General features: G+C 42.3%; 2 protein-coding genes across 2 annotated transcripts in view; both read left to right on the top strand.

The window, feature by feature from the left end:
• The first annotated feature begins 167 nt into the window (after window positions 1-167).
• Nop10 (NOP10 ribonucleoprotein) lies at window positions 168-912 on the top strand. Its single transcript, XM_028857265.2, has 2 exons — window positions 168-314; window positions 552-912. The coding sequence occupies exons 1-2, from the start codon at window positions 261-263 to the stop codon at window positions 690-692; spliced, it is 195 nt and encodes a 64-aa protein (XP_028713098.1). The 5' UTR covers window positions 168-260; the 3' UTR covers window positions 693-912.
• Window positions 913-5,528: 4,616 nt separating this feature from the next.
• LOC114683104 (solute carrier family 12 member 6-like) overlaps window positions 5,529-17,429 on the top strand; it is an 89,258-nt gene continuing 77,357 nt past the window's right edge. Inside the window, 1 exon segment of the mRNA XM_028857280.2 lies at window positions 5,529-6,917. Within this exon segment, the coding sequence (XP_028713113.1) occupies window positions 6,647-6,917 (271 nt within the window). The 5' untranslated portion in view covers window positions 5,529-6,646.

Genomic DNA, 17,429 nt, shown 5'->3' on the forward strand with positions numbered 1-17,429 from the left:
CACACAGTGGGCAATTCCATCCATCTTAACAACTCTCTGCAAGGTTGTAGCAAGCTGAAGCCCAAGGCCAAGTGCTGCTCTACTATGCCCCCTTCTGGTCATATGGCTATGACTGGAGAAATGGACTACATTTCCCGGCATGCCTTATAGAAACTTCCGGCCGGACAGGAAGGATGTTGGCTAGCACGATTGAAGTGGTGCAGTGAGGGTAAACGCGGCTGGCTGTAGCGAGGTCGGCATCTTCTCGCTGAGGTGCAGTCATGTTTCTCCAGTATTACCTCAACGAACAGGGAGATCGCGTCTATACGTTGAAGGTAAGAGGAGGAAACAGCTGTAAATCGGAAGAGCGAGAAATGTAGGTGGGAGGAGCTGTTGGAACCGGCCACCGTCCTGCGCAGCCTGGTGCTTGGGGCCGAAACGTGGTAGATTTGGGTAGTGCACGGCTTCTTGTTCTGACCATCGCGTCTCCTGGCTTCAGGTTTCCCATTTTCTTGTCGCCTTGCTATCACACCACTCATGTATTGAGATCATTTCCTTTTTTCCTTGAGCAGAAATTTGACCCTACGGGACAACAGACTTGCTCTGCCCATCCTGCTCGGTTCTCCCCTGACGACAAGTACTCAAGACACCGGATCACCATCAAGAAACGCTTCAAGGTGCTTATGACCCAGCAACCGCGCCCAGTTCTCTGAGGGTTCGTTAATTTCTTGTGCTGCCCGACCCCAGGCCGATTATCATCAGTAACCAAACGCGTCAATCCGTGAGCAGTGAAGCCTGTTTGGAATCCTATCTCACTACGTGATCGCGCCTGTCGTGATGGGCATCACCCGTAAAGGGAACAATCTTAACTTTTTTTTCTTCATGCTTTGAATTATTGCCAGGTTATTAAAGAGACAATGACTTGAAAGTTCACTTTTGAGTGTGGTTTGAGGAAAAGATGGGGGGAGGGTAGTGCCGTTGGAAGTACAAGGCCACTTGAGAAAAATCTTAAGTCCTCACTGTAGCAGGGGCGCTGCGCCATGAATGATAGGGTATTGGGGAAGAAAGGCTGAGAGACTCCCACAAAGGTCAGCATTCACTGAAAAGATAACTCTTGTCCCTGAAGTAAATTGTGGCCCCTTTAAATAACATTCTGAATTCCTCAAAGAATAATAAAGGCATAAAAGACTGAATTGGAAGTTAGGAAACTGGTTCTGTTTCCCCCTCTTTCTTTCTTTTTTAAAGATTTATTTATTTATTTATTATGTATACAGAAGAGGGTGCCAGATCTCATTACAGATGGTTGTGAGCCACCTTGTGGTTGCTGGGAATTGAACTCAGGACCCCTGGAAGAGAAGTCAGTGCTCTTAACCACTGAGCCATCTCTCCAGCCCTCCCCCTCTTTCTGTAAGGAGTAAAGACACTTAACTTGTTTAGTCCTCTGTTTTTCTCATTTTTAAGGATGTGAAGGCGAAGCTTCTTAATAATTATACAGTGTTGGTTCAGCTGTCCTAAGTGGGAATGTCCTTGACCAAACTTACTGACCTGGAAATACACCCACACTCTTTCCTCTCTAGTTAGTATACATATAATACCCCAACATCTGTAGTCTCTGGCAGCCTGCAGCTATGTAATGCCCCACAGATCTTAATTTTGAAGAGATATGAGAGATTCAAGAAAGGATTATTGTTTTCCAGTCTAGTGGTGTGTGTGTGTGTGTGTGTGTGTGTGTGTGTGTGTGTGTGTGTGTGAAATAGAAGGAAATAGAAGTTTAAGGACTTTAGCCACTGCCATGGGAACAGCATAAGTGATTTTTCTTTTCTTTTTTTTTTTTTTTGAGACAGTTTCTCTGTGTAGCTCTGGCTGTCCTGCAACTAACTCTGTAGACCAGGCTGGCCTCTGCCAGCCTCTGCCTGCCTCTGCCTCCCACGTCCTGGGAGCAAAAGTGTGCATCACCACTGCCCAGCTCATAGCCTTGAACTCAGAGAGATCTGCCTGCTTCTGTCTCCCAAGTGCTGGGATTAAAGGTGTGTGCCACCACGCCTAGCAACCTAAGTGATTTTGTTTGTTTTGATTTTTGTTTTTTCAAGAGACAGCGTTTCTTTGTGTAGGTTGGCTTTCCTGGAACTCACCCTATAGACCAGGCTGACCTCCATCTGCCTGTGTCTGCCTCCTTAGTGCTGGGATCAAAGATGTGCTACCATGCTTGGCTAACCTAAGTGATTTTGTTGTTTTGTTTTTCGAGACAAGGTTTCTCTGTGAAGCAGTCCTGGCTGTCCTGAACTCTTCTGTAGATCAGGCTGACCTCGAACTCACAGAGATCCTCCTGGCTCTGCCTCCCGAGTGCTGGGGTTAAAGGTGTGCACCACCACCGCCCAGCCTGTGATTTTTAATTGAATTATTTCATCTTAGAATGATGATGAAGTAAAATAATTGTATTCAGGCATTCAAGAAATGCTAGCTGGTCTCTTCCTTTCCTTGACAAGTTAACTGGCTATCAGTTTCTCAATCCTGGATTGTGACATTGGATCTGAATGTATTTATGCTTACTGCCACTAAATTTTTTTTTTAAGAAGTATTTATTTTTATTTTATATGTATGTGTGTTTTGCTTGCATGTATGTATGTGTGCCACATTTGTTTCTGGTGTCCACAGAGACAGAGGGCATTGGATTCCCTAAAACTGGAGTTAGGGATGGTTGTCAGTGACCAACTGGATGCTAAGCAATCTGTCCAGCCGTAGGGCCACTCATTTTAAACTTTCTGTATGGAGACTGTGTTTGCATTCTTGCTGTATAATCATAGAGGTAGGAAAGTTCAGGATTACTCTTGGCTGTTGGTTTTGAAAGAAAAAAAAAATCATTTGACATATCTTTTAACAGAAGACAGATAACTTTCAAGTAAGTTATAGTTCTGCTAAAATCATACACACACACACACACACACACATATACACACACACACATATATTTGTTGTTTTTCTTTTTCCTCTCAAGTATTTTATTTCTTAGCCCATTCATGAACACAGTTTTTAGTGTTATATGTGAGAGATTTTAAAGAATGAACCATATCCTACTAAGGATAAAGATATGTTAAAAACTCCACAAACTGGAAAAATGAACTGGAATTTTCTGTCTTGTTTGGCATTTGCTTATTGCATTGGCTTGTGACAGTCTTTTTATTCTAAGTGAGTCTCAAAATTGCTCTGTAGTTGAGGATGACTTAGAACTTTTGATCTTCCCACTGTGGTGTTTGCCTCCATGTATGTATGTGCACCACATGCATGCCTGGTACCTTCAGAGGACAGAAGAGGGAGCTGGATTCCCTAGAACTGCAGTTATGGATGATGAGCCACCATGTAGGTGCTGGAACCCGAACCTGGGTCCTCAGCAAGAGCATCAAGTGTTCCAAACTACTGAGCCATCTCTAGACCCAAAAGTTATCTAAATTTGCTGTTTAAAGTGTGTGTGTGTGTGTGTGTGTGTGTGTATGTGTGTGTATGCATGCGTGTATGCGTGTATGTATGCGTGTATGTATGCGTATGTGTATGCATATGTGTGCTAGTACCCACCCAGGCCAGAAGAGGGTGTTAGGTACCCTGGGACTAGAGTTAGATAGTGGTAGCCTTTATGTGGCTGCTGGGGGTGGAACTCAGGTCCTCTGGAAGAGCACCCCTGTCTCCAGCCCCCAACACTACGTTTTGAGTTCTGGGATAACAGATGTGTATTAACACTCCTGGTTTATGGTAGGGATTGAACCCAGGAATTGTATGCTAGGCGAGTACTCTACCAACCCTATGCTCAACCCTGGGAGGTTTTTTCTTTCTTTCTTTCCTCCCTTCCTTCCTTTCTTAAGTACAGTTGTAAGTTTGAATCAAGAGCCATAGGCTATTTAAGAATCCAAGTTGGGCATGGTGGCTCAGGCCTGTAATCCTAGCATAGAGAGAATGAGGTAAGAGGATTCCTGTGAGTTCCACACCAGCTTGGGCTATGTAGCTAATCCTTGTATCAGAAAACCAGCAGGGGGCTGGGGTTGTACATAACACACTAGGTAGAGTGCTTTTCTGACATTCACAAAGCCACACTGAAGAGATCAGGTTAGGTGATAATTCCAGCACTTGGGAGGAGAAAGCAAGTAGAAATTGGAAGTCATTCTCTGCTACACAGTATGAGGACAGCTGTGCTACCTGAACCCAAGTCTCACTTTGTCTCCAAAGTTCAAAAAAGCATTTGGCCAACAAAGGTGTATCACTGCCACTCCTGCAGATCTGGGTTCAGTCCCTGGGACCCATATGTGGAAGGACTCATGTATATGTGCATGCCCCCCAAAAAAATAAGTGTGCTTTTTAAAAAAATTAAAGTTTTTTAACTCTGCCTCCAACTCCACTGATGAGGATAGAATCTAGGGCTTTGGATTATGCCAAAGTCTCTATCACAGAGCTAATAGTTTTACATTTTAATGGGAATTTCATTTTTTCCCCAGGCTTTTAACTAGACTGGGAATTGTCATTTGATCAAGGGGAATTTCCAGACCCAAGAATTAAGACGGTTTTGATCCATGGCTTTTATATATATATATATATAATAAAAAAATAATATATATATAGTGTAAGTACACCACTTCCATGCCTTGCCTTCAGAGGTCAGATCCCCTGAGTTATAGGCAGTTATGAGACACATCATGTGAAAACTGGGAACCGAACCGGGGTCTTCTGCAAGAACAGTAAATGCTCTTAACTGCTGAGTGGTCTCTCTATACCCTGGTCCATTATTAAATATGCTGATTTAACTATTTGCACCTAAGAGGAACCAAGGACCCTGGCAAGGCTCCAGCGAGTTTTTCTGCATTTTGATTAACATTGCAGGAAGATTGTTGAACTGAAATTTATTAAACACCTCGATGCATTAAACATTAAACATATCTAGTGACAGACAGTAAAGTAGGTCAAACACTGGACATGGAGCAGAGCAGATAACTCAATGTCTTCTCCATGTCTATAGAGTTCTCTAATGGAAGTTTAAGCCTGGCTTGCGATTTTCAAAGGGACAGGAACAAGAAGCAGGAAAGTAACCTAAACTGAAGATGAAGATACAGGTTTTTCAGAAAAGACGTGAAATTTTACAGTGAGGGTCCCATCTAAGGTAAATAGGTGTGGTAATGGGAGGTTTGGGTGCCAGAAAGTTAAGGTTTCTAGAGATATTCTAAGTAAAGATGACCCTTGCGGTCCCGGAGTAAATGAGCGTTGACTGCCTCTGAGCTGCATCCAGAATCCATGCAGCACAGGTGACGCTAGAGAGAAAAGGCATCCCGGCCACACACGTTCAAGCCCGCGGGTGGACTGCAATTCCCGTCGTGCTCCACGTGAGAGCCGCCGGCCGGCGCAGGCGCACTGCGAGCTGTCTCGGCTCCGCAGACTCCGGGCGGGGCTGCTGGTGCCCTCCGGACGGCGCCGCCCTCCAGCTGCTCCCCAGACTTCTCCGGACGGTTAACCTCGAATGAGGAACGAGCGGGGCGGGAAGGGGAGGGCTGCGGCGGCGCGGGCTGAGCCCGCCGCGCCCGGGGCAGGGGGCGGCGAGGTCACGTAACGGCCTCGGGCGTCTGCCGGGGAGGGGGCCTCGTGCGCGCCGCGGCTCCGAAACAGTTAGCGGCTAGTAAACAACAGCTGCGCGCGCACCCGCATCAGCTGGCGCGGGATCCCGCACCTGCGACCTCCTCCTTCCCAGCCGGGACCAGCCTGCGTGGCCGTCTTCTCGGCTGAGACCCAAGGAAAGCCGGCCAGAGGCCACCCGCGCCGGGCCCGGGGGAAAAACGCGTCCTGTCACACGCGGCGCAAACACGGCGAGCGGTCGTGGGCTCCAGGGACTCGAGACGACCTGCCACGACCCCGGAGCTGCTGCTGTCGGAGCTGCCCTGATCCGCTAGCCGCCGCCTGCAGCTCCTCTGCCAGGACCAGATCTCTGGGAGGCAGGAATCCACTCTGCCCCGGCATCCTCTCGTCGCTGTCCTCTTTTTTTTTTTCTCTCTCCATCCTGTAGTGTGGGGGTATTTTTCCCGTTATGCATGTGCATCTCTCCCACCAGACCCAAGTGGATTGTCGACCTCAAAAACATCGGGTGGCTCAGCACACATCTCCTCCCAGCCAGACCTGTGGGGTATTCACCTGATACACAACAGGTGGCCAGTGCACACCTTTTCGCAATCTGATCCACGCTATATTCGTCTGACAAGGGTGGGCCTGCATGCTCTTTCCTCAGCTAGAACCGTGGGACACTCAGCAGAGAAAGGACTAACTACCTCATCAGGACCTGGGGGTTGAGCAGAGGGAGGCATCACCAGCTGCTGTGAGATCATGGCATGGAACCCTCAGCCCTGGACCAGGGGAGATATAGCCTAGGATTCTGAAGGAACCAAGTCACACAAGATTAGCATCGATTTGTTCTCATTTTGTTTTTCAAAAATTATTTTTCACTTAACTGCTGGTGCACTTTATAAAACAGTTGGCTAGAATTCTAAGTAGAAGGATTCTTAATTGGGCCTTTGTGGGATTAAATCAAGGTAATTGAGGGTTTTTTTTTTTTAAGTTTTCTATTTTTGCAATCAAAAGTAGCTAGTGTAGGAGGAAGAGTTTTTGTGAGCGTTTCCTTTTTCTTTGTTAAAAAGGGGGAAAAATGCATCCTCCAGAAGTCACCACCAAGATGTCTTCAGTTCGGTTCATGGTCACACCAACAAAGATTGATGACATTCCAGGTTTATCAGACACCAGCCCAGACCTCAGCTCTCGATCTAGTTCGCAAGTAAGATTTAGCTCCCGAGAAAGTGTGCCAGAAACAAGCCGTAGTGAGCCTATGAGTGAACTGTCTGGGGCCACTACTTCTCTGGCAACTGTTGCCCTAGATCCTTCCAGTGACCGGACTTCTAACCCCCAGGATGTTACCGAAGGTAAGTAGAAACCCGGAGGACGGGGTCTTTCAACCCCTGGGTTGTTCATGCAGAATAACTGCCTACTCCATTTTACAAAGATCACCAGGAATTACGGCCCCCTTTTCTGTGATGCTGGTGACCAGAGTCGGTCACTGCAGTAGTCATTTGGCGCCTGGGAAGGTATCTGGCAAGAAGGCAAGGCAAGGCATATTTTGATTTCCTTATTTTTGTTGTCTTATAACTAAAGTGACTATTTTTGGTTAAAGACAAATAACAAACACAGAGAAATAGGCAACACAGAGAATCCTAAACTGTAAATTTTAATGGGCCTGGCTGGGTATGTGCTTTCTCTAGACAGCTTTGAGGCTTTGACTCTTACAGTCGGTTTTTAAGGCAGATTGCAAGGAGTAGTTACTGCTAATGTCTTAGTGGCTTCTTCCAGAAACTGCTGTGTGCCATAACATGATTTTTTTTTAAAATTCATGTTTTTATAGAGTGTTTAAAGTAGCTAAGTTCACTCAAGGAGATGCTATTCTGTGGAATGGAACTTGCAAAGAGGCAGCTAATGCTCGATTCCCACATCACTTCACTGCTGAGCTTTAGACAAACTATTTTGTGTATTTTATTGGGTTTCGTAGTCAGGACATCCAGGAGCTACTTCTGCTCATTGACTGCTTCCCTGAGTTGACCTTGAACTTCGCAGACTGGATTATGTTAGAAGTTTTCATTTGATTTGGAGGGAAAGGGGGATGCAAAGAGAGATAAGGTATCTTTTTTTAAACTCAAGAAAAAAGTTTGAGAACTGCCTCTTAGTTTTATGCCACATTCTGATGAGTGTAATCTTTCTAGTTGAAAAAAAAAATTCCCTTAGCATCCTAAAGACTCCTAACAATTCTGTTCTATTTAAGTTTGAAAACATGGCCTTGGCCACTGACTTGTGAAAGCAAGAGTGACTTGCCATTTCCGGCCTCAGGAAATACTGTTCCTCCTGACCTTCAGTGTTCCGGAAGCCAGTTTTAGTTCCTCAATTTTGTTTGTTTTTAATGTCTTGAGACAAGGTATACTTGGTAAAGTTTATAGTTCTAGAATTCACTAATCCTTAGTCATTTTTTTATGGCAGTATTATATGTCAATTCCTGGTCTAACTGCTTTCCACTGCTTGCTAAACCTTACACTGGATTATACACACTATGTTAAAGTTAAAATATGAAATAAAGATTGTAATTTCCTATGCCAAATTTTTATTTGATTGTTTGCTTATATATTTATTTTTGTGACAGGATCTCATGTAGCTCAGCCTGGCCTTAAACAGTCTATGTGGTCGAGGATGAGCCTGAACTACTGATCCTCCTGCCTCCACCTCCCAAGTGCTGAGATTAAAGGCCTCAACCACACCCAGTTTCATGTGATGCCATGGATCCAGCCTGTACCAAATTACTATCAAATTATAGTTTTAGTCTTTAATCCATCACACTACATTTAAATTGTTAAAATGTCAGTTCAGAAGTGTAGTCTGGATAAGTCTCTTCAAGGAGTTCTGATACCTCCTCTGCTTCAATCCTGTATTCTAGTCACTGAAATCAGGTCTTCTGTCTCTATATCTCTTCTCTAGACCATGACTGCAGTATATGTATCACTTTACTTTGTTGTTTACATATTACCTTCCCCAATCCAGTCAGGCTGTAAAGTTCTTGAGGACAGTTTTTTTGTTGTTATTTTTTTGTTTTTTGAGACAGGGTTTCTCTGTGTAGCTTTGCGCCTTTCCTGGAACTCACTCTCTAAACCAGGTTGGCCTCGAACTCACAGAGATCCTCCTGCCTCTGCCTCCTGAGTACTGGGATTAAAGGCCTGCGCCACCACCGCCCGGCATGAGGACAGTTTTTGCACCTAGTGTATAATGTGTGATGTCAGTTCTATTTTGTACTCAGTAGTGAGCTGAACTTCCAGACATATCCAAAGAGACAAATTCAACAGAAGCTAAAAAGATAAAGTGATAAAAGGAGATGAAGGAGTTGCCACTATTGAAGCAGAGAAGCTTCATCTGATGTGTGGTATCTAGAGTGGTGGTTCTCAACCTGTGGGGTCATGACCCCTGGGGGATTGTCAATCCTTTTACAGGGGTTGGCTAAGACCATCAGAAAACACAGATATTTACATTATGACTCATAACAGTAGCAAAATTATAGAGTTATGAAATATCAGTGAAAATAATTTTACGGTTGGGGGTCACCACAACATAAGAAACTGTATTAAAGGGTTGAAGCGTTAGGAAGGTTGAGAACTACTGAGCTAGAGAATTGTTTTCAGCATTTCTGTTCTAGTCCCATTTCTATAGATTCTGGTTTATTTATGTTAATATTAAAAAAACAAAAACCTCTTTCAGCTGGTTCAGTTATGAAGCCAGTGTTGACCACAGCTCAACACTGAGGAAGAATGATGAATACCACATACATGGAAAACACTTTCATATCTGAACTGGCATTTGAAAGGTGAACCAAAGTGCACCAAGTGGTTAAGGCACATCTAGCTTTTTCTTAAATGTTAAAGGACAGTCCAGGATATTTATCTATACTTGGAATCACTACATTGTAAGTGATTGGAATCGCCACCCAGTTGCTCTCCCAGTTCTGTGATATGGTATGAATAGGTCTCATCTAGTCCCTAATCTGAGGGCTAAAGCAGAGTAGGAAATTTGGGAAGTAGTGTGTTTGCTTTTCATAGGACTGTAGTTTTAAAATGCCAAGCACCTTTTTGTTTCTTTGTTTGTTTTTGAACAAGATCTCGTTATGTAGTCCTAGCTGACCTAGCACTTGATATGTACACAAAGCTGGCCTTGAACTCACAGAATAGTCTGCCTGTGCCTCTTGAGCACTGGTATTAAAAGGGTGCACCACTATTCCTGGCTTCACCAAGCACTTAAAAATACTTTTCAAATAAACATCTTCAGTGTTTCCTCCAAAGCCAAAACAAATGAATTTCACTGTATATATGCTCTTCTTAGATATGCTATTAATGCTTATTGACTACCTCCCATGTTTTATTTTGACTCCTTTTGTGACATTATGTAAGGAAGTAAAATGGATAGCTTATTAAAATATTGATTTGGTAGCCTTTTAGCTGGCTTGATAGCATTCTCTGATAGATTTTTTTAAAAAGACATTTTGGTATCACATATCCAAAACATTTGTATGGGTTTATGTATATACATATGTGCAAATGTGGGCATGGATGTGTAGAGGTCACAGGTAACATTGAGTGTTGTCCTCTACACTTTACTTTTTAAAACAGGGACTCTCACTGAACCTGGAGCTCACCTGTCTAGCCAGACTGAGGGGCTGGCCAGCAAGCCCCATGGATCCACAGTGTTGATATCATAGACACACAAGGTTGCACCCAACTTGTCATGTGAGTACTGGGGAATCTGAGCTCCAGTTCTCTTGCGTGCTTGGCAAGCACTTTGTGATGGATGCATCTCCCTGGCCTTCCAAAATATTTTGATTTTAAGCTACAACTGTTTTCCTCCTGCTCTTCACACCCAATATTAACATTAAACTTTATAGTGTTCTACCGCCTCCTTGCTTATGGCATACCTTCTTAGGTACCTTTGTCCGTCCCTAAAGCTATTAGAATTCTCAGGACAGCTCACGGAAGTGGGTAATTGATGAATCAACTGAAGATGCAGTTAAATTTGGTACAGCTTATTTTAAAACTTGATAATATGGCTGGGTGGCAGTGGCGCACGCCTTTAATCCCAGCATTCAGGAGGCAGAGCCAGGAGGATCTCTGAGTATGATCTACAGAGCAAGATCCAGGACAGGCACCAAAGCTACACAGAGAAACCCTGTGTCGAAACGCCCCGCCCCCCAAAAAAAAGAAAAGAAAAACTTGATAATATGCTAATACTACTCTGAACCACAAAAGTCATTAGCCAAATCCAGAATATGAGAAATTTTATTTAATAACTAGATCCTTCAAAATATAAATGGCAAAGGGTAGAAGAAGAGTGATAAAGAGGGAAGCTTTTATAGATTTAAAAGAGCCACATCAATCAATGCAGTGTGTAGGTTTGGATTGACTCCTACAGTGACCAGAACAACTATAAAAAGACACTTTTGAGATAATGGGGACTAAGAATGATACTGTGCGTCTGTAATCCCAGTACTCAGGACAGTGAGCTAGAGGAATCAGTTGTATCTGCAAATAGGCCACCAGCCTGGACAACATAGTGAGACGCTGCCTCAAAAACAAATGAAAGTCACGATAACTGAGGGAATTTGAAATACACGATATTAAAATGTTGGAGTATTTACAGGTAAGATGATATGCTCTAGCTTTCTCCCTCTGGCTCCCTTAATTCCCACTCTCCACCCGGGGAGACACACACACACACACACACACACACACACACACACACACACACACACGGAGAAAAGAAAAGCTTGGAAAATGTTTATAACTTATTGTTGTAAAAAGTACCTGAAGAGCCATTTTCTATTTTCTCAGCTTTTATCCTATAAATGAAAACTATAAAATGTTGAGTTGTGCACTCTGGAGGCAGAGGCAGGAAGATCACAAGTTCAAGATCAGCCTAGGCAACATAGGCCCTTGTCAGAAAAAACAAGGTGAGGAATACAGCTTAGTGGTAGAGAGTTTGCTTAGCACTCACAGGCCTTCCTCCTGACCCAGGACCACTTTCTCCCATTGTCCCCAAAAAGGTTTGAAAAAAATTTTTTTTTCTGGTTTTTTGAGACAGGGTTTCTCTGTGTAGCTTTGGCCCCACTTTGTAGCCCAGGCTAGCCTCGGACTCGCAGAGATCTGCCTGCCTCTGCCTCCTGCATGCTGGGATTAAAGGTGTGCACCCCCAGCACCCGGCTAAGGTTTGAAATTGTAAGAGCTGGTTTAGTAGGGAGTGTTTTCTATACTAGAGGCAGTCCTAGAATAGGGTAGCTATGGATTAAGTACCATCAATTGGTACAGTGATTGTGTCGACTTCTGATCTCCCAGCTGTAGTGTTCTCTTCCATTTCCCCACTAAAGGCACACATGCTTTTCCTCTCGGTGGCCTGTTTATTGGCTTCAGACTCTCACAACTTTTTTCCTTTTACTGAAAATAGATTGTTTTCTCATACAGTATATCCTGATGTCAACCTTTACTAATGGAAAAGCACAAGGTATGGAGGATCATTCTGGAGGTCTGGAGCCTTACAAAAATCATGCCTTCTGTTTTAAAGTTATTAGTATAAGGGGAGTGCTATTTAAGGCAACCTGTAATGACCTATCAGGACATTCCAATGCTGTTATTTAAGAGCCTACAATGACCTGTCAGGACAATATTACCTGTATGCTTTTGGATCATGGCTGTTTTTCCTTTGCTCCTGGTGACCAGTAAACATTTCTGGACTACCAAGGACTTGGCACAGATTCTAACAAGGTACCACCACCTTTACGTCCTGAACCATTATGGCGGTAAGCTTATGGCTTCACTGGGAAGAGTAAGCTGGCATTCAGTCCTCACTACCCTTGCTTTTTTGGCCCGATGCCCTTAGACACAGTCTACACCTAATAGGCTTGTTAACTGAGAATAAATCAAATTATATGCATTTTAGGTTTTTGGCAGTACGTATCTCTTTACAGTAGATGTGAAAATTTGAAGTGCTCATTGCTGGAATTCCAAAATCCATTTTTTTAAATGTTAAACAAAATACTGTTTTAATAAATTTTATAGATGAATAGGAAAACAAGGTATTTCTATTAATACTCTCTTAATTAGTGCTTTAGTGTATTGTAATCTTTAATTACATATGAAGGCATAAACACAAAACCACATAATATATAACATATGCAGGCACATACATGTAACACTTTGCCTGAATGGTTCAATGGTTAGTTAATAAGAAGTATTTTGCTTACTTCTAAAGTATATACTTGTCATACTTTAACATTTCTTGTTTTCAGAACATTTTATTCCTGGTGCCCCATGAGTGTCTATGTGTGTATGTGTATGCCCACACATGTGAACCTGTGTGTAATTAGGAACTGAACCCAGGGCTGGTACCTGCAAGCTATGTGGCATACATACCATGCTTTGTCACTGAGCATATCTGCAGCCATGCATTTAAATTTTGTAGTTGTTGAGATAGGATATTTGTACATAGCAAAGGTTGGTCTGGGCAACTCTGTAGCTTCAGTTGGCCTCAAATTCATTAACATCCTACCTCTACTACCCAAGTGCATATTTTATTTTTGAAGTGCTGTGTGTGTGTGTGTGTGTGTGTGTGTGTGTGTGTGTGTGTGTGTGTGTGTACATAAGCACTTGTATAAGTGGAGACCAGAAGTCAATTTTGGGTATCATTCCTCTGGAGCCATCCATCTTGCTTTTGAGATAGGGTCTCTCACTGGGATTTAGGGCTCACCAGTTAGGCTAGGCTGGCTAGCCAGTGTGCCTCAGGATCAGCTTGCCTCTGCTTCCCCAGTTCTGGGATGGCAGGCTTGCTCTGTCACCCTCAGCTTGTTCCGTGGGTGCTGGGAATCACAGTCAGTTCCCCATTCGCCAGAAGGCCCTTTACCCTCTGAGCTGTTGTTCTGATTTTTAATTTGTTTTGTTTTGTTTTTCAAGACAGAGTTTCTCTGTATAACCGTCCTGGCTGTCCTGGAACTTGCTCTGTAGACCTTGAACTCACTGATATCCGCCTGTCTCTGCCTCCTGAGTGCTGGGACTAAAGGAGTGCATCACCAGTGTCCAGCTGTGATTCCAACTTTTAAGCTCTTGTTAAGTCAGTAGAGAAACTTATTTAACAAGATTTCATAATCAAGTCAGAATAAATTAATCTCATGACTGGCAAGGTGGTTCCATGGGTAAAGATGCCTGCCACCAAACCTGATAACCTGAGTTCAGTCCCAGGATCTACATGATGGAAGGAGAAAATCAATTCCTAAAAAGTTATCCTCTGATTTCCACCATCATATGCATACAAATTTGCCTGCACACACACACACACACACACACACACACACACACACACACACACACAACACACCCCAGATATGCAATATAGTAAATTAAATCTGAGAACTATGCAAAATCTAAAATGTTGAAATTTTCATAGAGTAACTGAGAAGATTAAATTCAGTTTTGCAGGTTTTAGGGTTGGAGTGCCAGCTCAGCAGTTAAAAGCACACACTGTTCTTGCAGAAGACCCGAGTTGAGCCTCAGCCTCAGGTCAGCAATCTGAGAAGAGCCTGTAGCTCTGGCTTCAGAGGGTCTGATGACTTGGGCCTCCAAAGGCACTGGTATTCACATGCACACACACTCATCCACACATAAATACAAACAGTCAAAAATAAATCCTTCAAAACACAAAACTAGAAGAAAAAAAGCTGTATTAAATTATTGGGCAGTGGCAGATATTTGTTTTGTTTACATTTAATTTAGTTTTTCTTTTAGTATTTGTTTTATTTTTGTGGGTGGGGTATATAAGTGTGCACCTTGGGGCATGTGTAGAGGTTGAGGACAACCTTGGGAGGTGATTCTCTTCTTGTACCATGTAGGTCCTGGGGATTGAACCGGGTAGTCGGACTTGGAGACACATGCCTTTAACCTTCTTTACCACCTCACTGAGCTCTTCTTTAGGTTTACTGTTTACGCCTCATTTTAGTCCTTTCTATTAAAGATCTCCAGTCCAGCCTCTAGTTTCTTCACCTGAACAACAATGGCAGCTTTTGGTTTGTGTTTTTATTGCTGCATTTGATAATCCTTGTTATGTTTCTCGTGACCTTGAGAGTTCATAGCTAAAGCCAATTGATAGCATTTATCTGTTGCTCTTATAATCATTTGGTGGATTTAAGATTTTGGCTAAATGGCATTTGAATTTCTTCCATCTTACTGGTTAGGTTTGCTTTCACTGATGAAAAGCTTTTCATTTTTTCATATTGCTAGTTAAAGAAAAACACCACTAAGTAAAAACTTGTGTATACACATGTATGTTTTTACCTTAAGGAGTTATGAGAAACTGAATCCAGATAAAATTTATTTTGCTTTGAGATTATTTGTATTTATTATCTTATTTAAACATATAAATAATACTTATTTTCACAAGTGGCCAGTTAACATCCTAAGATGCATGTAAAAGACTGACGACTGATTTTTTTTTTCTAGTTTAGCAGTATGCTGTATTCCACTGAATATAATAAACGCAAATAGGAGCTAGGATTAATGTTCTTCTGTATTAGATAAGGTTAATTTTTTCCTGTAAAAAAGAAGTTTTGATATTTTTCCACCAAGGTTTTTTTGTTTTTGTTTTTTCCTGTGCTAAGATTAACTTTTTCTTGTCTAGGAGAAAAACTGAGGCATCAGATAAGTAGCCTGAGCAAGGTCATGCAGATCATTAAGAAGCAGTGATCTGAGCCTAGGAGATCTGTGTGATTCCAGCAGTAGTGTTTTCATTTTTACATAGGCTGGCTGTGCCAGAATGTTTATTAAACAGTAGTTATATAGTGATATAGTAGAGGTATTAAAGAAATACAGTTTTTATTCTCTAGGACATTATTTTGCCTGACATTCAAGAGAAAACTACAAGTGGAAGGCAATACAATTACATGTTCTTTGGATTGCTAGAGTTCACGTTTCTTGAAGGTAATTTGGCCTAGAAATGTATATTTCATTATTACATACACAAATGATGTGCTCATGTTCAGCACATGTAGTATACTGCTGAGCTAATGGACACTTTACATTGGTTCATCAGTGAAGTTCATGCATGTTTATATTTCATGCCAAGCCTTAGTGAATTTTTTCTTATCTTCTTCTTATTATTTTTTTTTTTTGTTTTGTTTTTTTTTGTTGTTTTTTGAGGCAGTCTTGCTGTTTAGCCCAGGTTGGCCTTGAGTGTGGGAGCCTCCTCCTTCAAGCACCCCCACCCCCCCCCCCCGAGTTCCTCGCTTACAGGCATTCAATACCACCATGCCTGGCTCAGTAAATTCTCTTTTGGGGTTGGGACAGTTAAGAAAGCAGTGATTCATAAAGCATTTGTTCTTTGAAGTAGGAAGTAATTAACAAGGATGGTCCTGAACTCGGGAAGGTTCAGTGATAGACTACTAACATAGCATGTGGAAGGCCCTGGAGTCAACAGCTGACACCACCGAACAACAGTTGGTTGTTGATTGATTATTTAGTTAACAAGGACATCTTACTGGGATTGTGTTTTTATTGTTCTTATGTTTAAAGACTATGTTTACAGTTTGACAATATGTTGTTTAGTGTCATGTTTTCGTTCTATAGACTCTATAATCAGTAGAACACATTTTAACTACAACTATACAATATAGAAAAATGAAGTGTCATAATAAAGTATCAACCTGCAGTGAGAAACTGAGCTTTCTGTATGCTTAGCTTCCAGCGCTACCTCTTTGGTTGGTGAGTCTTGGATCCACTTATACCTGGCTATAATGACATTAGATCAGGGGAAACAGCCTGTACAGAAAGTTACAACAGAATTAAAGAGACAACTTTTAAGAGCCGAGCCCGGAATCCCCAGAGCCATTCAGTCATACTTGGTTGAATGTTTGGACACTGCTGCCTAAGCTGCTCTGCAGTTAGCTAGCCACTGCATCCAGTGAACTCGCCAGCTTTGGGCTCCTGAAGCAGAGCAGAGTGTGCAGTGTTACACTTTCCTGGGTCTTTCTTTTCTTGTGTACTATATAGTTATTTAGCTAACAAGACTTCAAGCTCCTGCGGGGCGGGGACAGTGTCTTGTATTGTTTCTTTCCCTTTGCTGGTGTAATACAGAATAAATGCAAGGTTCTCTGTCTGAGCAGACATGGTAGAATCCACCATGAGTATGTCTTCATCTGTTATCTGTCAGACTTCCAGTGCTAAATTTATTAAATATTAACCACTACTAACTTTCATAAAAATCTGTTTTCATAGTTTAAATAGTAAGTACTTGCCAAGCATGATACTAGTCTTCACAAAAGTAATTCACTCACCATTTCTCTACATATATGCTAAGTGAGATAAACATAGAATTTTTTATCATTTAGCTTAAAGAATTGTAGATTTACTTATTTAATTTCGTGTACGGGTGTTTTGCATACATGTACACACGTGCACTATGTGTGTACCTGAGCTTCAGAGGTCAGAAGAGGGAAACAGATCCCCTGGACTGGAGTCACGATAGTTGTGAGCCACCATGTGGATGCTGGAATTGAATTGAATTCCTCTGCAAACAGATCTTGCAGAGTTGCAAGTGCTCTTAACGCTGACCCATCTTTCCAAGCCCATCATTTTGATATTTTTAAACTATTTTCAATCTCTCAGTAGCAACAGATAAAAGGGTTTGCTGAATATGATAAATCGGGAAGTGTAGATTCGTCTTTTCTGGAGAATGAGAGTATACTTACAGGCTCCAGCAAAAGCAGTAACTCTAAATTTAAGTAGTGAACTGTTCATTATCTTCTGTAGATGTTTACAACATTCTGTAAAGTAGCCATTCAGAGTGTATGTAGTATGCAGACATTGCTGGGTCAGGAGCTG

This window comes from Peromyscus leucopus, chromosome 4 (assembly GCF_004664715.2).
Source record: "Peromyscus leucopus breed LL Stock chromosome 4, UCI_PerLeu_2.1, whole genome shotgun sequence".
Lineage (NCBI taxonomy): Eukaryota > Metazoa > Chordata > Mammalia > Rodentia > Cricetidae > Peromyscus > Peromyscus leucopus.

Coding starts and splice junctions, on each gene's coding strand:
- Nop10 (XM_028857265.2), top strand. CDS start 261: ATGTTTCTCCAGTATTACCTCAACGAACAGGGAGATCGCGTCTATACG. Junction 315..551: donor ATCGCGTCTATACGTTGAAG/GTAAGAGGAGGA, acceptor TTCCTTGAGCAG/AAATTTGACCCTACGGGACA.